The sequence below is a fragment of the Argiope bruennichi genome, chromosome X2 (genome assembly GCF_947563725.1).
Source record: "Argiope bruennichi chromosome X2, qqArgBrue1.1, whole genome shotgun sequence".
Classification (NCBI taxonomy): domain Eukaryota; kingdom Metazoa; phylum Arthropoda; class Arachnida; order Araneae; family Araneidae; genus Argiope; species Argiope bruennichi.
Window position 1 is genome coordinate 129,629,295 of NC_079163.1, and position 23,382 is coordinate 129,652,676.

General features: G+C 30.8%; 2 protein-coding genes across 2 annotated transcripts in view; one reads left to right on the plus strand and one right to left on the minus strand.

Annotated features, from left to right (window-relative positions):
* Positions 1–7,594, plus strand: part of LOC129960513 (uncharacterized) — a 35,577-nt gene extending 27,983 nt beyond the window's left edge. The window contains exon 5 of the mRNA XM_056073989.1: positions 6,955–7,594. Coding sequence (XP_055929964.1) covers positions 6,955–7,166 — 212 coding nt within the window. The 3' untranslated portion in view covers positions 7,167–7,594. The remainder of the gene's footprint in view (positions 1–6,954) is intronic.
* A 2,588-nt stretch (positions 7,595–10,182) lies between these two features.
* Positions 10,183–23,382, minus strand: part of LOC129959883 (nuclear receptor subfamily 2 group E member 1-like) — a 29,318-nt gene continuing 16,118 nt past the window's right edge. The window contains exons 5-7 of the mRNA XM_056072779.1: positions 14,374–14,600; positions 12,909–13,011; positions 10,183–10,400 (exon numbers count right to left, since the gene is read on the minus strand). Of these exons, the coding sequence (XP_055928754.1) occupies positions 10,183–10,400; positions 12,909–13,011; positions 14,374–14,600 (548 nt within the window). The remainder of the gene's footprint in view (positions 10,401–12,908; positions 13,012–14,373; positions 14,601–23,382) is intronic.

Sequence of the window (23,382 nt, forward strand, 5' to 3'; positions counted from 1 at the left end):
AGAAAATGTATCCCAGGCACTGCTCTTTGTTTTTAAAATAATTATTACACGATAAAACTGTAAATGCTGTTAACTGTTTCCGTATTTAGGTTTACACAAACTCATCTTTTTCAAATAGCAATAACCATTTTTCAATAAATATCTGATTTCTGATAGCTGCAATACATATAATATTTTGTAATTTTGAGTAAGCCGTTGAAGAGTTATAAGCAATTGAAAATTTGAATTCCTAATGTTAAATGGAAGACATATTTCAAGATATAATGAATCCTGAAAAATAATTCTTACTCTGCATTAAAATACTCAATAGAAAGAAAAGTTATGCACTTTTAAAAAGGTGAAAGCGAATTTTATAGTTGTAATTAATTTTTAAATTCACAAGTTAAATAATTTTGAATAGAAAAGGAGCAAGATCTGAAACATTACTGTTCCAATTTTTACCAGTTTCCATCAAATAGTTTTTAAGATATGTAGTAATAATCAATAGTTCTCAGAGCAGTATGATTTTAGCATTTTGCGTGAAGTGGGGGAATCTCATCTCCGCTAAAGGACACTCTGGAAGGAATAATGAATTATTAAAATGAAAAGTAAAGCAAAAAATGCGTTGTTTTGGATTCATATAGTTTTTTTTTTCTTTTTCAATGATATGCTAGCGTGAAGTAAAAGAATCGATTCATGTAATAGATTCTATTCCGATTACATTTCGAGAGAAGCTTCATTTGGCACAAATGGGAGGCGATTACAGTTGTAGAAAGGATCTTAAGGCAGAGAATTAGAATAATTAAGAAAAGCACAAAAGCTGAATTCTATTCAACGTATAAAATTTATACAATGTGAAATATTTAAATAAATAAAACATTATTGAATAAAATACAAAAGCAATTCCTTAAAGAGTGGATCAGGCAATGTCACTAGATTTTCCCAAGTTTCCATTTTTTTTTTAAATGTAATAAAAGTTTATAAACATTTCGGTTATTCCTTTTTTACTATTTAACCAGCCTTTATTTAAAAAAAAATTAAGTATAAAAAATTCTTAAAAATTAGCCATCACAGAATTGTGAGAAATGAATGTAATAGTTGCAATTACACATTGATCAAAGCAATCGAAGCACCTGTCATCTAATCATCAAAAAAAGCTCATCGACGATAGTATTTATTTAGTATTATTTTTTTCCGCACAATATTCGGTATTCTTATATCATTTGTTCTATTGAAGTTAAAAAGGAAACAAAGAATTGAAATTCAATGCATTTTCAAAAGTTTTAGGATTTAAAGCTAACCTTATTGATTATCAGCATTAAGAAAAAAAGAAACGTAACATCTTTCATGCTTCTCTGTTTGGCATGGAAATTTTATTTAGAGGGATTAATTACGACGTGCAAAATTCGACTGCAAAATACAACTAATCCTTCTTTGCGTAAGATGGAACGAAAGATTTTGGAAATTAGCGCACTATTTTACTTTCTGGTACAAAGAGAAAGTATTGTCATCGTCAACTTAGGTAAATGAGATTTGCATCTGAAATGCATATTTTTATCAAATTTTGAATCATCTGATAGTTTCACAAACATGCGATAGCTCGAAAACGCAATATATTTGATATGTGAGTAAATTTTAGCTCTTGTCGAATTTCATTTTCAGTCTGACGGTCCACAATACGTATTCGGTTTTCTGGTACTTGTGTATTAACCTGATTCCAGCTATTAAGTACAAAAGTTAATAAGTTCTTTCATATCGATTGTTTGCCACAGACACGAGGTTAATACTTTTATCGAAAAGTATACAAGAACGTTTTGGGGAAACTAGTCCTGCTAGTTTGTTAATGAACTGTTTTATTTCTCCTATGAAGTGCTTAGGATTATCAAGGCTGCCTTAGAAGGCGGCGGTTGGCCCCCAGCCACAGGGCTGTCACTCTCTGCCCTAGGATACAGGACCCTATTGGAAACAGTTTTTGAAACTGCCTAGATCCCAGCTAAATTTCAACTAGAATGTATAATAAATTTTATATAAAAACATTTTTAAAAGCACATTTCTTAGTGGATTAAGATATATAAACTTTTTTTCATTTTAAACGTTTTAGCCTTTAATTATCATTATATACAATATAGAATCTTTCCCTCAAATTCACTACCACTTAGTATCGTTCATATGCAGTGACGGTAAATGGCACCCGGGGCATTATATAATTTTTTCGCTCCCATCATCATTATTGATTTAACAACGTAAATGGCGCCTGAGGGATGATATTATTTTGTTGTTGTTCCTCATCGCATTTAATTTTAAAAAATGGCGTAATCGCACTCATGCTTTGTCTCCGTGGCCCATCCTATAACCTCTCCCCTTGTTTACCTATCACTACGTCACTGCTCTCGTGGAATTAAAATTTAAGTAAATTGATAGACAAATTAGCAAATAAATTCTGTATAGTAATAGGGAAAGCAAATGTGTGTGGAACTCTATCACATCACGAAGTGAGTGAAAATTCTATAACAAAAAAGAACATTCCATTAATTAAATCAACTGAAAATTCCATTTGAAAGAAAAGCACTCCATTATTTGCATTCACTAAGAATTCCATTATAAAGTACATCAGATAGAAAAATAAGTAATGAATATCAAATGCATGATTTATAAAAATAAATAATTTCCAGATTTAAATCAAAATTATTATTATTACTTTAATGACTTTGAAGAAAAGAGTTAAATCGTATGATTTCAAAGTATAAAAATTACGATGAAAGATGGAAAAATAATTATCTTGATGTTTAAGAAAAACTATTTCGAAATTCAAGTGGAACGGAATTTTCATTCAGGATTTTTATGTCTATGGCATTGAAACAAACAAAGAAGAAAATTCTTATTTCTCATCTGAATATTTGAAAGATTTTTCGGTTCTTTTTAGATTTATTTTTGTCCTGAGAATCCGATGGTAATTTACATCTGTACATATTTAATCTTTGTTCCATTGAAACAAACCAGGTTTTTGGAAGCAAATAATGAAAAGAGTAGAACGTGACTTATTTGAAGCTGCCCCAGAAACTTAGCTTATCTATAAATTTAAGAAATGCTCTAAAAATGCAAAAGAGAAAATGGCGAATTTGAAATTAAAATCGGAGAAAAGTGACTCATTAATAATTATTGACAATTTTAATAAGTACTTCAAAATGAATAAGTAATTAAATTTTAAAAAGATATTTAGTGATAAAAAAACTGTAATAATTTTATTAAAAATTATTATAATAAACTTACTTAAATTTTAAAAAATTCAGAAATCTATAATTTTTTATTGGCTAAATTGCATAGTAGGCAAGTAAGTGCTGGAGGGAATTAAGGACTTGAAAAAGTTATATATTCAGGATCGTTGTGCACTTAGTACAATTTTATGTATTCAAAGATATCAACTCAGAAATTTAAAATAACATCATTTGTTGGCTTGATTTTAAACCAAATAATATAAATTTGTCTTACATGGATGATATTTTAACATTATAAAGGGTGTCCCAAAATTAAAGCAAGATTTGAATTCGCCACCATTCGTGTAGTTGTCGGCAACTCTATTAAAAACACGGCTAATACTTTGGTTAGCTAATAGCGTTATACGGCTAATAGCTAATAGCGTTACACGATAGAACAACGTGTTAACACCAAATTTGAATTTAATTTAAAAAACCCATTTTTTCTTTAAATTGTTACATTTTTATTGAATCGTAAAGTACACAGGATACGTAGGGCAAATGGCCTCCACGGCTTTGCTTGGCACCATAACCATTTTGCATAAATGTGGCTGGATTTCTTTGATGCAGCGCTCAATTTCCTCATTCAATGCAAGCATGCTTGTTGGCATAGACCTTTGAATTCAAATAATCTTATAAAAAGAAACCCAATGGTATTAATCACACGATCTAGGGGGCCAATTCTCAAATTTTTGAGCTGTGGCCGCCAGACTTTCATTATTTTTGAAATGTTCTTTTTAACAATGAAAACACGTTGTTCTATCTACACGTTGTTGTGTAACAGTCCATTTTTGCTAACCCTAAGCTATCAGCTGTCAAATGGTTCTTCTAATAAGATTAATAACACTTTACTTCACGAATGGTGGCAAATTCAAATGTTGTGTTAATATTGGGACACCCTTTACATATATCTGGTTTCAGCATTTTGGTACTGTAATATGCAGGAATTGTATTGAATTTCTAATGCCGTTTACTATGTACCGAATTATGTTTAAAAAACGAACCAAAAATTAGCAACGCAAATATTACAAGAAAAGAAAAAACTTCGTGTTTGAGAATGAGCTTAGAAATTGCGGGGTGGTTTTGATATAGATTTTAACCTTTCCTTCTCCCCCAAAAAACTATTAAAAAAACAACTTATAAATGAAAATATGTAATGCTATTTCTCTAAATCTGTATCTATATGTATTTACAAAATAAATAAATAAATTATTTTTAGAAGCGAAACCAAAAATCAGAAAAAAGTAATATATAAAAATAACGTTCAGGGAATTCTTTTTGTAGGAAAACTATGAATAAATGCAAAATCCCGGTGTTTTTTGAAAAAGTCAACATGCTATTAAAGCTTCTTTCCCTCGAATTCTGGAATAAAATAATGGATAATCCAAAAACGAAGAAACTCTGTAGAATATTAATAGAAGCATTAATGAAGATTTTATTGCCTTTGCTAATTTATTGTATTTGATGTTTCCTGCATTTCTATTATCTTATTTCGATGTAGAAACTGATTTTAGCAAAAGTTTAAGGTTCTTCTAAAAACTTTAGAATCTCGAGTTCATTCAGAATTTCTTTATTAAAGAAACTTGGCTATGAATGTTTTTTTTTCTCGTAGGCGGGAAGAGCTTCCAAAAATAATGTTTATTTATTTTGTAAATTATTATGACTTCGCGGTAACGTTGTTGCATTGGCGCAGTCACTGCACTGATGTCTGTTATTTCCATTATTTTTCATCAATTTTTATTTCAGTTGTATCACCTAAAGATTAGATATTTAAATTGTAAGATAAAAAGCTTCTTTTCTTCATTGATAAAAAATTTGGAAGAATTCTGTCGTACTTTGTTCTATTACTCACTCTATTATTTTTATAACTATATATGTGTGTAATATTTTAGATGATGGATGGAAAAATTCAATATTTCATTAAAGGTCTTTATTTAAGTCACTACTTTATTTTACTGAAAAGGATAAAGCTTCATACTATTAAAACATTTATAGTGTAGGAAATATCACATTGTTTTATGCAGTCTCCGCTAGCGGTCCATTCTCAAAGCAAATCAGTTCAATTCGAGAAATGAGCAAAGTTGAGTCGAATGATTTGGGATATTCCTCGGAGAATTACAGTGCAATTCAAAAGTCATGAAATACTTTAAAATAAATAAATAAGAATGCGATTTATGCACAGAAAGGTAATTGGATTATTTTAATCACAAAATATGAATTTACTCATAACATAGCTTACAAAACAAATCACCAGATGACATTGCAATTGGTAAAGCGATCAATTTTATAAAGTCAAACTTCAAGGTATGTAACTAACATTTTACAAATATTGTATTTGTCGTCCTCCAATTAAAAGAATAGTAATCACTCGAACAAATGTTTTTTTTTTTTCCTTCTTCTTCTTTTAGAGTAATCAAGCAACATTTCTGTAAGTATGACAGAACATGCTGTCGAAAGAATGGTTCCTTGTCTGGCAGTTGTGCACTGCAAGACGACGCATTGAACCTTTGTAAGCTATTATTTCGTCCCAGTTATTCCTAAGTAATGCATCCCTCCACTAACTGCAGAGTCATCTGGTGGTTGAATTTATAAGTTACCCTTCCGAAGAATTCCGATTTCTTGACAAAAAAATATATCCAACTTCTTTTATTCTTTCTGTAAAAATGGATATCTTTCTATCTTCATTCGTTTGAGAATTATGAATTAAATTTTTTTTTCCTTCTTCTGGATCACTCTGAATTTTGATTTTTGTCTAATACCGAGGTTGAAACTATCGGAGGAGGTCTCCCCGAAACTTTTTCGTATACTCTATAATAAATATACTGTGTATTATTAACGTTACGAAAGAGCTTCTTAGAGTGCATTCTTATACGATTAATCGCGGGGATGCGGTTAATACTACAGTACCAGAAAAAGACGGAAGTTTTGGATTGTTTTTTTAGGCCGATTCATACCAAAATTTGGCACAGAACTACAATTATAGTAACAAGACCAAATCTCATATATTTAAGTCATTGTACTTTTAAGTTTAAATAATTGTGAAAGACGGATCTACGCTTTCAATGCTAAATCTGTATAACAAATTTTATCTATCTTTTCGTTTTGTAATTATCGCACTCACTTCACTCGGACAAGTGGATTTCCTCTGAAAAGATGTCGTTCAAAATATGATAGAAATCTACAAATTTAGAGTAGAGACCAAATGTAAAATTTCATCTGTTTAGTTTTTAAGTTATTTTTTGCACAGACAAACAAAATTCTTTTCAAAAAATGAGTTTTTCGAACTTGTGGAGATGTGAAACGTGCGGTTCTTCAAAATCTCGGATTCGGATGTTCTGACGATTACAAACTTAAAAAAAAAATCAGTAAAAATCACTAAGAGATAAAATGATGCATTATAAGATAGGTTGGAGCAATACGATTTATCATATAATATGAGTGGGACTCGAAAAGTGTTTAACAAACTTTAAATATAGGTAGGACATACTCAAACAAATAAGTTTTCCATAGGAACAAAAAGGCGGAAATATCCTTAAAGTTTAAGAAGGTTCAGAAGGTTTAAGAATCACTCTGTATGTGATCATACATGAGTATTATATTTTTGTGTACATTCCACATGAGTCTGAATTTAAGACTATGAGGAATAATTTCATTTCACTCTTCATGAATGTAATTCTTAAATGAATTCATTATTGATTAAATGATTTTTATTTTATTTCAGTTCATACAGAAGAAGAGCATGTGATCCGCGCATGCGTGTTGGAAAATATGGACAATCAATGCGGAGTTTTTCGTTTCGAAAGCGATACTTTACAAGGATGCATTCTTACATGTGATTACGATGGATGTAACAGAAGTACAAAGTTCCATCAAAGCATTTTCTCTCTGCTGACAACGACTTCAATACTATTTCTTATTCTCATAAGACTCTAAATGTTAGGAAAGTTATCGAAAGAATTTAGTTTTCTTTTTCTCTCTCTTTCAGAATTTATGTTGAATCATATGAGTCTATGCAAATCAACTAGAAACTAAATACAATTGTATGAATTTCTTATTTTTTCACATATCCGTTTGATGTTCAAATATTGTAAATACAATTTCTCAATCAGTCACATCCATTGAAATTTATTCAAAACATATCAAAACTGATATGTAGATATGAATTCTCATTTCACTGATATTATGTACTGATTTGAAAAATTGTGAAATGATTTCAATCTATGCAAAACATATTGTGTAAATATATAGATATATAAAGATATTTATCGCAAAGAATACTGTGAATTGTTGCCTTTAAGGATTTTCATGATATAACTTGGTCTTATGAAAATTGTAAATTAAATATTTTACTCTTCTTCCAAATAAAATGCATTTATGACTAATAGTTGTGTGATTCACTACATTGGAGAAATTAACAGACGATTACAAGATTTTACTATATTTGTAAAAGAACCTACATTTATGAAATTGCAGACGATTTGAGTAGTTGTATTACCAGATAAGCCGACGAAAATCTCCGGTCCTTTCTACATCTGTTTTTATTCCTCAACATATATCAATTAGAGTGGCTTGGCAGGTGCAACAAACAAACAATTATCATGCTTTTTGAAATAAATAAGTGTCAGTTCTAGTTTTGTTATCATTTGTTTCCAATATTCGTCAAGTGTAAAGGGGTTTTTTTGGAGTTCAGTAAAGAGTGTAGAATTAAAGCAGCAAGAAAAAAGGATTTTATTTTGCTCAAACATTGTGCTGTTAGAATGAAGGATCATTTTTTTAAAAAGCTTATACTCATCTTGAACTATGTAATATCCCACTTACATAATAAGTAGTTTTTAGCTATATTTCATCACCGAAAATTCATTTTTATAACATTCATTCAAATTTATGAAATTACAACACTTGTGAAGAAGATAGCCATATTTGAAGCTAAGAAAGATTTATTAATAAATTATTATTAAATTATATTTATTAATAAATTTGGTATTCCGCTGGAACCTTGTACAGAATACTAGAATGAAAAACTAATTCAAAATTTCACAAAATAATTTCAATATTTTTCGCAAAATTTACTTATATCAGGGCGTCTGAAAAATTTTTTGAGTTAAAACTTTTCATTTTCAGAATAAAACTTCTATGTGAATGACCAAATGGAAGTGAAATTATTTCTCACAACACTCGCTTAGGTTAGGATTTCTTCAGCCTCTCTCAAATGGGACTCCTTCGAGGGTAGAAAAATTCAACACCCTTTTTTTATGACAAAATATCTGTCACAATGCCAAAACAGCAGCATCATGAAATGAAACATGAGACATTAATTAATGGTCAGTAAATGCCATTTCAGTTAAAGTGTGTTATGGTAATAAATTTTCTTGCTACGGGTAAAGTTACAATTATAAATATTTAAAAATAGCAACTACAACTGTTTATCTCAATAAATAGACTTCAATTAAGTTTGGTATTCCTGTGTCTAAACTCTAAAAACAGGCTATTTAATTTTAATTTTAAAAAATTTACAGCGTTGCTTGCTATCCCCCAAGTAGAAAAACTGAGTGGGATTAGTTCATATTGGCGTAACATATGTCAAACGCACCACATCACTTGAATACTGGAATTTATTGCGCCCCATCAATTTGTTACTTTTAATACTGCGTAAAACTACGTGCATTTAGGTGAACAGTGTGAGCGTTGACACCATATGAAAGCAGTCCACAAAGATGTACTTTTCTGTGATTTCAAATTTAGTTATAATTATTCTTTGAATATTGAAACAGAATGTCACACACGCAAGATCAAACCAAGGAATATGATCATCGATCACAAGAAAAGAATAAAAAAACTTCTTTAGCTAATATTAGCCATTTAAATCTAGATGTTGATTATGATCTAATTGTAACTGTTCATGCTGAATCTATTAAATGGCATCCACATAACCTTAGAGATGAGTTTGCTAAAGCTATGCAGTTGCCAATAATCATGTTGAAATGTTCTATAGATACTCCAGCATGAGAGTAACTTGCAAAATAAATGAGTCAAAATGTCAATTCTTGTCTAAAGCCTCGTCTTATCCGGGAAGTAAGAATCTTGTCATTTGTAATTGAAACCCGTCCTGTAAATATATTTTCTAGAAAGATACTGGAGATACCGAAAGCGATGTTACTATTCTTTAGGAACTAAGCCGGCATTACGATTACATACAGAATAATCCGCCAACATTTCAAAATGTTCTTAGTTACTGAAATATTTAATTTTATTGGAAAGCGTAACATCGAGCAAATGACTGCAATATATATATATATATATATATATATATATATATATATATATATATATATATATATATATATATATATATATCTTTTTTGGTATTTCACTACTTCTTTGAGTTATCTTGAATATTCAGTTTCTCAAATTTCGATTTAATGAATGTTTCTATTGAAATTTGAATGTAATATATGTTTCCTTCTAAATTAGGGAAATTTTCAAATAAATATATCGCAGCAAACTTTGTCGATAGAAGAGTGAAACTTGATGTGTGCATAGATGAATGTAAGAGGAACATTTTACTTATTGAACCAGGTTTGTTATGGGAATCTTATAGAAATTTAATTTTTGTAATTTTTTTTATTATTATTCCCCTCTACAAATGACAAAGTGTTTTCATACCTTGTATTTAATGAAACTTTGTTACTGCAAGTGTGTGCATAGCTTCAATATTTAGGGAAATGACAGCTTGTTACACTTTCTTGGAACATGGTTAATCATATCAGAAATATTTAAATATACCAGAATCAGCAAACATTCAAGATTTCATACGATTTCTACGTGCTATTTATTGATTAGTAAAGCAATATACAGAAAAAACTTATTTCAAGTTTGATCTTTTTACTAACTACTTTTACAATGAACAAAACTATGTACATCGAAAATCCTTAACTGTAACAAATCTTCCCTAGAAAAGTCTGCTGATGTCGTCTTCGGATAATCCGATGACGTTTTCCAAGAGGATTCTTTGTGGTATGCATCTCAAAGAAGGGAGAACAAGAAGTGTTCGGCCAAAAGCTCCTGTTTCTTTCGTTCGCACACGAAGCATATGCTGTTCTAATCTGGTTTGTGCTTGTTCTAAAATCAAATCCACATGTCCTGTGGCAACAAGGGGCTTGCAGCAGTCTAGAACAAGAGGAAAAGTGCACTCATAAAACAATGGTACATTATGTTTACTTGAACAAAGTATTGTAATCAAGGTAAGAATCCAATGAAAGATTTGGATGCATTTTGAAATCAATCTACATATGAAAAGAAGATTCCAGAAACTATTTTTGAAATAATGTGTTTCTGTATCAGGGCCTGATTAAGCCCCTTCGAGCAATATAAGTTCCTCTTTCCCATCCCCTTAAACATTTTTATTACTTTTATTTAATGCATATAGAAACAGTTTGAAGTAGCAAATATTATTTCAAATTAAAATAACAAAACATTTAGTTGTGGAACATCTCCAACAGAGCTAGTTTCAACGTTTCGTGTGTAAAAAAATTAATTTCGATTTGAAAACAATTTTCAACAAAACGATAAAAAAATTAATTAATTTGTTTTGTAACTGTTTATTAACTATAAAGTATTGTTTGCCAGATCTGCGTGAGTCAGTATGCCAAATGCGAAATAAATAAATAAAAGATCACATTAATCTGGAAGCAAAGTCAGGAAACATTCCTTAGAATAATGTTCTGAAATTTAAATGATAGTTTATTATAATTTGAATAAGTTCAAATACATAGGCCTGGCAAATTAAGTGAAAATGGGGAATTGAATTGGTCTTAAACTAATGTAAAAGAATCTCGAATTTGAGGGACCATTAAGTAACTGCCTGTTTGATAATCCATCTCCGCCGTGTGTATGCTGTAGATAGGAATTTGGAATTACATTTAATTGATATTTAATTTTAAACACCTATAATCAGTATTATGAGTAGCAAAACCCTTTATTTGAAACGAAATTTGGTAAATTTCATGGATTTTTAGTAGCTCATGGATGCTTATTTCGTCGTATTATATCAAATGGAATGTGATTGCTGGTATATTTCTATGTTCTGTCATACGAGTTGTCATTGACTGCATACAATTTTTTAGGCACTGGTGGATTGATTGAAATTAAAGTAATCCCCCCCCCCAAAAAAAATAGCTCAGACACAGAAAGCAAATCTAGATAAGTTAATATGCTAACAGAAGACATGTACTTAACCAGACCAGTTGAATGCAAACGATGACAGTGAATGTTTTAGTTATATAGGAAGAAGCTGTTTTGTTTACCAATAAAATGATGCGAGTCAATCTGTCTCTAAAGGCTGCCAAAATGCCGATTAACTTATTACTTCGATTTTAAATAAAACGATCAATTCTGAAGATAGTATCCAAGATCCATTAGATTCTCTTGATTCTAATGAAAAACTCTTGATTTTAAATTGATAATTCTCTTGATTCTAAACCAGTTTCAGATTATAGTTCTTTAAAAACGACAGACCAGTTTCTTTATACACAATGTTTTGATCACCAAAGTACACTATTATATACAGCGATGCTGTACAGGTCGTAACTTAAAGCTATCATTTAACTTAATAATGTTTAAACAGACCACTAATTTTTTATAAGAATAAAATCTAATTTGGAGTTCTAAAATCACTATCACATTCATTTTGTTGACAAATAAGCAGGTATAACATACACCGTGGTATAAGTCATTAGCTATGTCAATACACAACAACAACAACATATGCAATTCAATTAAAGCTTCTAAGGTAAATCTGGATTTAAGTAACTTTCCTAATCAGAAAAAAAATATTTTTTTGTTCCTAAATTTAATATATATTTCTTGATGTTATGTTAATTTCTGGGAAACAAAGAAATTGTAATTTAATTGAATATAGCTATAACTAATTAAATTAAGACGGTTTAACATCGGCTTCATGTGCCACTGTTTTTAGTGGAGAATATAAGGTTTTTCCATGAGTCTGATTTTAATCAAACGTCTTATAGCGTAATTATAGAAGAATGAATTGGAGTTTGAAATAATTGGATTTTGATGCTAGATAAACGACTGCTCCAGGTTTTCGAATTTCGCAACATATATATAATTCAGCATAGAAGCCTTACATCAAATGTGAAGCAAAAATAAATGCTGCCGAGAGATAGATATTACATTATTTTCTCCCCTCTCGTTTGATTTTAAAGTGTGAAATAAGCGCTATTTTTCAGCCTGAATGCTATTTTTTGAGTACCTTAACCTCAAGATGGGGTGCAGGGCATATTGATCCTTACCTCTTTCTTTTTGTCACTATACTACTGAAATTGAGACATGCATTTGGCTCCCCATATTCAGACAATATAAAAATTAAATAATCACGAGTATATTTGAGGATGAAATATATCATAGACAGAATAGGCAGTAATAAGAGTGACAAATACTATTTCCTTTATTGTTGATTTCTTAGTTTTAATTTCCATTATTTTTGAAATTTTACAAAAATTAAGTGAATGAAAACAACATAATGGGCAAAAAGGATTCCAAAATAAAGTATTGAATTGTGCTTTTGCCTTCAGACAAGAGTATTAGCATAACACTTGATAGCGTTCCCAGAGAACTGAGTATAATTTAATCTTTGAAAGCGAAATAATCTATACTTGCCTTTTCTGGCTAAAATGATGGTTTCCAGCAATGATCTCTCCAGCAAATCAAGCTGTAACTGCCTGCATTCCATGATGGCTGAGACTACTCGTCTAGGAAGGACCTAAAATTAATAAAGAAAGCAATTTTCTATCACATTTCTGGCTTAAACTTACTACATAAATGTATTTGTTTGAGATGAAAGCAAGACTAAAAAAATTAAATCTTGTTATGCATATTCATTAATTCGTTGTTAAATCAAATAACAATCATTGTTAATTAAATTATATAACAAATATATGACTTGTTCTCTATAATTTATGCTATGAACTGAATTTCAGTCAAACTAACAGTTTCTACTGATGCAGCTTCTAGTATATACCTCATATAGAAAAGGTTAAAGAATAAAAAAATATTATGAAATAGGATATTTTCAAGACAAAACTATAATGGTAGTTTCCATTATAGCTTTATTTCCTGCTTATAGCTTTCCATTATAGCTTTTCTTTCAGACATAGATAAAAAAAAGATTTAACACTTTTTTGCTTACACATTATAGCGGATTCATTTACTAAAAGGCAGGCATATCCCGGTCACTTCCCACTAATCTTAAGTTATCTTGTCAATAGAAAATGTCAATGTCTAGAGTTATATTAATCGAAGGTACTTGTTCAAATTCCCATTAGATCATCTGATTAAACCTCATTTGCTCTTTTGCTATTCACTTGGAGCTAAACCAATGAACTGGCATGTTTAAAACCATGAAGAGGAACGAAGTCCGGGATTAAGTTTACTATAAAGGTGATATGAATTTAAGATATGAATTCATAAAAAGATTAGAACTCAATAAAGGATTAAAACTCAATCTAATTCCAAGAAAATAGCCTTCACATTTTTGACATTGTTTTTATTGTTAAGTTTATATTGTTGTTCGTTCAGCTGTCGAAAAGCGCGGTCGTTTTCCTTTTACATAAGAGTTGTTTGTTTTCATTATCATTACAAATTTAGGTTAAAACTTAAATTATCTCAATGCTTTTAGAATGTTTATTATGCTTAGTTAATTTTATTTAAATTATCTATTAAATTGCTTTTATTTGTTTTATAAAGTGCATATTAAATTTACGTGCCCTTATGAATTGGTTAGCACTAATAGAATTAAGTCTAGCAAAGCACAATTCACAGTCCTATGCAGCTATAAAAAAATATCTTCAAATATTCACAGTTTGTTTTTTAATACTCATATTTATCGAAAAGTCTTGTAAAACATTTTTTTCTCTTTCACATTATAACAATTAAAAATTGAATGATAATGCATTTTTCTATTAAATAATTTCCAAAAATATGAAAAAATTAGCCATTCTTAATGTCTACATTAAATTAAGCAATGACGTTTTGTTTAGAGCTAATGTAAATTTACGATTGTCATGTGACTGCGATGTCAAATAAATTGACCTTATTGTAATAAGCACTTCATAATTACCATTACCTTTCCTTCCTCTTCGATATGCTTTGCCACCACTAAGATATCAACTGGCCAATAAGCAGCTTGTAGAAGAAATAATTCCCCCCAGACATCCTGTAAGATGACAGACTGATCAACAGGTGGCAAAGAGCAGAACAGATCGTTACTTCGGGCTCTTCGGAAACTCACTAACAGAATATGGGCTGCTATTTGTCGAAACACCATGCCTGCTTCAGGTGGAACGCTGCAACCTATATGAAGTAATATCAGTACAAGTGTAAGTTTTCAGAGAAGACTTTATCAAATTTTTATTCAACATGGGTTAAAAAATATGGATCTCTCATAAAGTTAACATCCGTTGGTTGATTGAATTTCCGATTTTAAAGCTTCACTATGAATCATTTGGAGCAGATATCGTAATTCCGAACTATTACCTGATGACGAGATTATAAATGAACTGTAACACCCACTCTCTGAACTTCGGTACTGGCCTGATGGCAAGGTCTCATATTCAAGATTGGATGGTTCCAGGCACAAAACCATATCTTTCCCTCCCAAAGAACCACCTTGTATGTGGGCTTGATGTATGTTAAATCTCATGTCGGTACTTTCCTGTTGATGCAACTTGGAGGTTTGGAGAAGGGGTACAGCCTCAGAAGTCATCCTCATTATGACAGAATGGCAAATGTCATAATAACAAGTCGAGCACATTACTTTGAAGCATTTAAAATAAGTCTTCAAAAGATTTGACGTCTTAATTGATATACACTTCGTATGTTGTTATTCATGCATCTGTATTGTTGCACTACTGTCCGTTTACATCCATTTAAATATCCTTCTTATACATTTTATTTAGTTCTATCCTTTTCTTTTACCTAATTTACAGACAAAGAACCCCTGCAGCTACTTCCGTTTGCATTTCCAGTCTCAACATGTTTCATTGCAAAATCCATTTGTTATATATATATTATATATTTGTTATATATATATATATAGAAAACATGTAGAGATTTTCAAAGGGAATTGATGTTACATTATTTCATTCCAAAGAAAACTGTAACAGAAACGCATCGTGTCCTATCGAATACAAATTGGAAAAAAAAAAAGAATGGTTATTTAATAATGATGACTCAGATACATACGATAAAGAGCTTGATAGCCCCTCAAAAAAAATCCAAGATGCAGATTTGGGAGCATTACTTGATGAAACCATCAATGGTGAACGATAAAAGCAACAGTTTATCAATTTGAAGGAAGCACTGAATGAGAAACGTCTAATATCTGGTGAAAGACATGATAAATTGTTTTTCCAACACAATACTAGCTCATATGTTCTTATATAAATGCAAAAAACTTTAGAATCACTTATCTGAGATATGTTGTCCCACTCCCCGCATTCACCAGATGTTTCTCTTTCAGACTACCATTTTACTCCATGCAGAGTGCCGTTTTTGGATAGAGGTTTAATTTTCTCGCAGATATCAAAAATTGGCTCTATAACTGAATTGCATTTAAACAACCAAACTTTTTTCTTTGCGAATTTGCTTGTTGTCCAGAAGATAAGGAAATGTTGTAGTTTCTGACGAGCAATATTTTTAACCAATCGATCTTTAATTTTCCCAAAAAACTGGGGTCTTTTTTTAATTTCGAAGCGGATGTATATTATAAAGGGTATGTCAAAGAATGTCATATTTATAATCCCAATATATAAATTGTCTCATCATTACTTCCGGATATCTAAGGCAGTTTTGATGCTAATAAACAAGACCTTTACCGACCAGTTAAAAAAATTGTTGGGATATTTCAACCTCAAGCCACCCTTTCTGAAATATGATGAGGATAATTCTTTAAAATATATTTTCCAATTGATTAAATGATATGTAATTTGATCCGCATGCTTCAACTAGACAAAAGAAAAAAAAGAAAAGAGGGGGAAAGGAAATTTTTTGTTAAAATGAGCCCCTTAAGATGATAAATACCTTTAAAGCATGTTGGGATTTTGTTCAGAACGGCTGGAAGTTTTAGTGAAGCCATTTTCTTATTGTTTAACTAAAAATATGTCAATGATAATAGAATCTTAAATTCATCTTAAGCTTATCTATCTAAAAAATCCCTCCTGGGTTGGGACGTTAAAAGATATTTAGCAAATGCATTAATTAATCTAATTTAATTTTTATGGCGCAAATTCATAAAAAAATACGCACTGAAGTGACCTATAAGTGTAAAAAAATGTAATAAACTATACAATTAAATAAAAAAAAATTTATTGTAATTTTAATGGTGAAATTATTTCATAATGCTTCGACCAGTATTCCGTTCAGAAAATAGCATTAATAAATGTTTTGTTATTTATATAATATAGTACTTAGGGAATGGAAATACGTTCATATATAATACTTTTACTCTTCTCAATTATTTTTTATTCATTACTTCGTAGAAGAAACAGATGGCGGGAGATTTTAGCAGAAGCAATGTTTAACCAATTAAATAAATTTTAAATTTCGCTTCATACCAATGAGCAAATGTTGCCAAAACTATTTCAAAAATGAAACTAAAATATCAAAAAATAAAGGCACAATAGTTCAGAATTCACCGTTGCCTAGTAAAGGAGTATCTATAAATTCCCTGCTTTAAAATCGTCTTCATCTATTCTATTAGTCATAAAAGTTTAAAAAATTAATAAAAACCGAACAAAAAAACTTGCGAGAAACTGAAGCATCCATTTCTAAAAAGAAAATTTTTAATTTTAATTTAATATAAAAATATTTCTTGTGGAAAAAATTGTTCTAAACTTGTTGCGGAAAAACTGCAAAATTCAGTCAATTTCTAATTCATTAAATATTTAAGGAATTTAATTTTTTAAAATTTTTTGCCCTTCAAGTAGTTGATAATATTTTTTCTCCTGTTTTAAATAATAAGTGTGCAAATTCAATTGAATTCGAGTTAGTTTGGAGTAGATATTGAATATGCCTACATAGAGAGCCCCGAGGATTGATTTATTTTAAAATTGCTACATTTCCTGTTTCCTACAACGCTTTGATAAGGAAAAAAATGGGTCCATTCAGGATATTCTAATATTACAGTATATAGTAGTTTTCATCACATCTTTTTTCTATAAACACCCACTGCAATTCTTAAATCCAGATATGAAAATAAGAAATAGTTCCCGACGTTTTTCCTTTTAAGCAGCAGACTATATTGTTTTTATATTATAAATGAACAGCATAGAGTAGTTTGGATTCGGTGCACTCTTCCTCACCTGTTCCAGGTAGATCTGTTGAAACAGCTGCAAATAAGGACTAAATCTTAAACGGTTAAATGTAATCAGCTGCAGAGGGAAAGCAGTTGGCAAGCAAATAAGTTACCGTAGATTAAGAATACGTGTCTTACTATTAAACACACATATCAAAGGATGATTCACGAAAGTTTTATTTTGACTTCTACTCACATGGAGCAACAATAGCTCTCTTTGTATGATTCACAAAAATTAAATAAAAGAATTAATAATAATGCCTTCAATAGAAATGATTTTGGAATATATTTTCATATTCCAATAAGATAACTATTTAACAAAATAATTCGTTCATATAAAATAAAAGCAGAAATCTTTATTCAAGGCTCCCATTCTTTCATTTTTTTTTTTAATTTCTGAGGAATGAAAAACAATAACAAGGACAAACATTAAATGAATGAGATAATATGAAATTTTTATTAAATGATGCCAAGGAAAAATTTAAGAGTATGTTTAATGAGAAGAATTCTGTTGTAAGCCTGTATGATTTAATATAAGAAAATACATTATATAATATATTATAATAGTTAATAATAACATTTATTTCGAATTTGCGCAGGAGAAAAATGATGTTTTTCAGTAATTGGTATATTTAACTTATAAACTTCATGTTTAGTAAAATATCTGAATACCAGTTTAAAATAAGTATTTTAAACTTTAAAAAACACATTTTCATTCATTTAATCTAAAATATTTCATGTAAAAACTGAAGAACTGATAATAAAAAAATGAGCAAGATTTCATAGTTTTATATTTTACAAAATAATTTTTCTAATCTGATAAGTTTTTGAAACTCTTTCGAAAATGGTATCTCATCATTTTAAATATGAACTCATTTTAAACATGAAAAAATATTCATCGAAATATCAAATGGAATGGAAAATTTCATAAAAGGAAATACTATTTTTAATTATAACTATTCAAAACTCTATATTTTCATAATATACACATGAAACTTTTAGTGCGAAATATGTTTCATCAAAATCAATTAACTTTTTAAAAATTACCTCCAATGATTCTCTGAACTTTTTTTTCTCTCTGTGTGTGTGTGCACTTCGCTCTCGTCATCGCTGTAGTTCATACTTCAGTTCTCTGTGGTACTTCAAAAAATTCGGTTGCATCGATGAAAAATTCTCGTTTTGCTTTGTTTTTAAACACTTTCATTAAATTTGGCATGTTTCATATTTGTAAAAAGGGGATTTTGTAATCGGTAATTCATTTGTTTTCGCATGTGCTTGAGTAGGGGTCAATAATCTTTTTTCGTAAAGTGGTATTTTTAGAAATATAATTACTAAAATAATAATTACGGAACCGCAAATTAGTAGCTTACAAGGGTGTTTGTGCTCCGGGGAAACCCCGGAATTCCGGGGATTTTGAACTTCGATACCCGGAAATTCCGGGGATCGTCGTTCAAAAGGAAGTAGGAATAATAATGAATTATTTATTTTGATCTGGGTAATTTTGTTTGCTTTGAAAGCAGAAAACGCAAGGTCAGTGTGTGTGGTGAAAACTTTTCCTTTCTTTCTCCAAAGGCAGTGATAATGCGTGAAAAGGGGGAAAAACTTCTTTTTTGTTCTTTCCTTATTGCGAGTTATGACTCATTCCCCCGGTTCTCGGACATTCTCTTCTGGATTCTTTTCGGCAAGTAGGAGCGGCAGAAAAAAAAGGGAGAGACTTCGTTCGACCAGATGTGCGATCACGTGACCTGGGTTCAAAGGTCTTAATTTTGCAAAAAAAGTAATTCTTTGAACTTTTATAATTAGGTCATTCAATACTTCATAATCGTAATTTTTCATTTCTCCCCCCCCCCTTCTCGAAACTCCGAAATGTCGGTAGTAAGTCCTTAAAAGTTTCCGGGGATTTTTTGGGGTCCCACAAACACCCCTGAGCTTAAATTATGAATATATTTTTTGAAAATTGAGTCCAGATTTTTTTTTCTTTTGTTTTGTTAAAAGGAGACAATTTTTTTCTTTGATTAAAGATACTGCAACAAAACACACAAAGTTAAATTGCTTACTATTATTGTCACAATATTCGTAATTGCAAAATGCATTATATTATCAAAGTAAAAAATAAGCGCTTCTAATAAATCTTAATTTATCATTTTTCTTTTCTCAGGCAGGATTTCAAATATTTCATAATATGTATAGTTAGTACGAATAATAAAATACAAATCCTAAAAATTAATAATATATACTAATGATTAACAAGATTTTATTTCGCTGAATTTCTCGATAAAATTTATAAAAATTCGATGAACATTTCCTTTTCAAACGAGATGGCAGATTCACATAGTTCGGCAATTCTTTTAGTTGATTTTTCATAAAATTTACGTTCGAACATGTTTGCAATTTTCATATTTGTGTATTCTCGATGGAATTACACTATTTTAAAACTTCTTGAATTTATTCATAAATTAATGCATTTATTTAATCAAAATTTTCTTCTACACTAGTGGCACCAGTGGATAATCAATTTTAAAAGTTTGATTTCAGGATTCCGTAATATCCCTGCCAATGGGTTATAAATAAAAGCTAAATGATCGAAAATAACTGAGATAAAAAAAGTTTCTTTTTAACTAATAAAAGTGTATTTCCAATATTTTATAAAAAAAATTTTTTTGTATGAACAAAACAATAACAACAACAAAAATGTTTAATGAAAATTTTATACAATTTTAATGTAAAATTTTTTGTTTTTTCGAGCTGCTGGCAATAATTTTACAAAAAAAAATCGCTAAAAAGCTATCTACAAACTGTCTTAATTTTGCTGTTAATTCATTAAAAAACTGTCATTGCCCATAAATTTCTTTTTTATTGTGCGTCGATTGAATTGAATATTTTAAAACTGTTTATTTAAGAAGAAATTATTTTTTATTATATCTTCCAATAATAAAAAGTGATTATAAAATTATTTTTCTTTCTGGAAAATATAAGAACTTTTCTAACATACGGGCTTATTGTGAAATGCGGTGGAGTAGCGGCAGAATCGCTATTTTAAGGGAGCTGTGAGATACTGATCCGAGACTCAATTCTACTGTTCGTGAATCTGATGCATGTTGCATCGATGGACCTCCTATTAATGTGATGTAGAAATCTGAAGTATGAACTCTCAGATCAGGTGTTGTCCTTGTGATTTGATCAGGGTCCAATGTTATTAAATCTTTTTTTCAAATAGCTTTGATTATAACTTTGAAACAGGACTGTAATCAATCAATACATTTATTTACTAAAACCACTAATGAAATTCCAAAGAGATGGAAGTGAAATATCCATTTATTTGTTTTCTACAGCTACTTAATGATATAATTTCGTCGTTCTTCCTTCGTCTTTGCAGCATAAAATTGCAGCTTATTTTTAATTATTCATATTCAACGTCCACAGCATTTGCTAAACTGCAAAGAAAAAAATGAAACTGATTTTCTACGAGACAAAAGGTGGGGGATGAATCCTTTCTTGTTAAAAAAAAAATGTTAATTTTCATGGAACCTCCTGTTGCAAAATTTGAATCAATTATTATTAGAAAATTATTATTAGAATTGTAACCGGACAACTTTTCCAGCTTGCCACCTAGCTGCCGTTTGATAAAACTTCAGTCAGTCATCTCTGGAGTCATAGATGGAAGCATGATGGATGGATGATGTTTCTTTCTACAAGGTACCTTCCAATAATGAAAATTGCTTAGTTGCTGACTCAAAAGAAAAGATTGCCGAAACGTCTAGTTCTATTCAAGTTCCTAAAACGTCATCTACCATAAATCTTCGAAGTGACGAGGGTAAGCATCTAACTAAAGAACAACGTAATCAATTAAATAGCTCACTACAAGAGTTCAAGAGTTGCTTCGAACCAGGGGGAGAACCAACACTCTTTAATGAACACCGCATTAATACTGGAAATAGTCCACTGGTTGCAGAACCACCTTATCGAATGATCTTGCAAAAAAGGAATTGGTAAAAAAAAGAATTGGACACTCTCTTGGCTGATAGTATAATTGAAGAATGTGAATGCCCTCTTGTATTGATGCCAAAACCTAATGGTAGCATGAGACTTTGTGTCGACTTTCACAAACGTAACGCTACTACTTTTGCAGACACGCATCCTCTACCTCGTATGGACGATTTGCTCACAGAAGCTAAGTCAACAGCCTATATGTCAATCATAGATCTCAAATCAGGATATCATCAGATAAAAGTACATGAAGCTGATCAAGATAAAACAGCTTTCATTTGCTCATTTGAAACGTACAGATATTTGCACATGCCTTTTGGACTACGAAATGCATCCGCAACCTTTCAACGCCTGATTGACAAATTTATAGCAGGCCTAAAGAACCTATAGCAGGCCTATGATAAGCATCTAAGTGATTTACAAGCTGTTTTTAAAAGACTTTCTTTGTTTGAACTCCATGCTAACAGAGAAAAATGCCATTTTGCTTGTGACCGTGTAAAATATTTAGGTCACTGGATAACATCAAATGGAATAGAAGTTGATCAGGAGAAAGTATCCGCTATTCAAAAAATTCCTGTGCCAACGTGAAAGAAGTTCAGTCTTTCTGGCAAACTTGCTCATGGTTTAGAAGATAAACTTCCAAACTTCGCGAATGTTGCAAGGCTTCTTAATAATCTTACTAAAATGAATGTACAATGGATTTGGGGTCCTGAACAACAAGAAGCATTTGAAACCTTGAATAAAAGATTAATAACACCCCCAGTGTTAAAACAACCATATGGATCAAAGCCATTTCGTATCCGAACAGATGCAAGCAGTTGTGCTCTTGGAGCCGTTCTTACCCAAGGAGAAGGTCCAGAGAAGCATGTTATTGAAGATGCCAATTGTCTGCTTATCCCAGCAATATAAGATGAAGTCCTTGGGACACGGCTCAGCCTTACGAGCATATGAACTCCCAATTGCTAGAGACAGTGGAATTGTAGCACGCCTCCGGAGACGTGGCAGACCAAAGAAATTCCGTGCTGACTCTTCGTCGAGACGTCGTGCGAACCAGAGGGGGAGTTTGTAACCGGACAACTTTTCCAGCTTGCCACCTAGCGGCCGCTCGATAAAACTTCAGTCTGTGCTCTGGAGTCATAGATGGAAGCATGATGTTTACCCCCGAGAATTGTACTTTCCTTAAATGTTTGTATTATTTGTTTGTCCTATTATTGATTTTCGTGTGTTATGTCCTTTAATGTTGCATTAAAAAGATTTAAATCAATTAAGCTTCTTTCCTTAAGAGTTTTGTTTTTCCCTAGCTGGAATAGTTTTTGGCGCCCAACGGTAACTAGTTTTGTTTAAGGTTACATAATTTATTATTAGAGTCACCGCCAAATCATAACATATTTTGAAACATTCATTACAAACTGCTTAAAATTTTCACATGTAGGCTTAGAAATTTGCTTAGACGTGAATTCTCTGATTTCCTGCAGCGAGTCGAGAGGCCACAGCGGTCTGATTCTAGAGTCTTGGCTTAAAAGTAGGAAGATACCGTGTTCCGTCCTCCACTCCAATGTTTATGTATATTTGATAAATGCTAAGACTGTACAGTCGAGGAGAAAACGTGTGTCATCAATCAATTGGATGTGTGCCGTCAAAAAGTTCTTCTCGTGCAGAACCAAAATGGAAAACGAGGTTAATTATTTGCGTAACTTTCTCATCGGAGAGCTTTGAAACCAATTATTCCATGATTTTGTATTCGATGAGTTGTTTTCTGTATTATGTTAATGTGTAGTTTGGTCTCCCACGTAT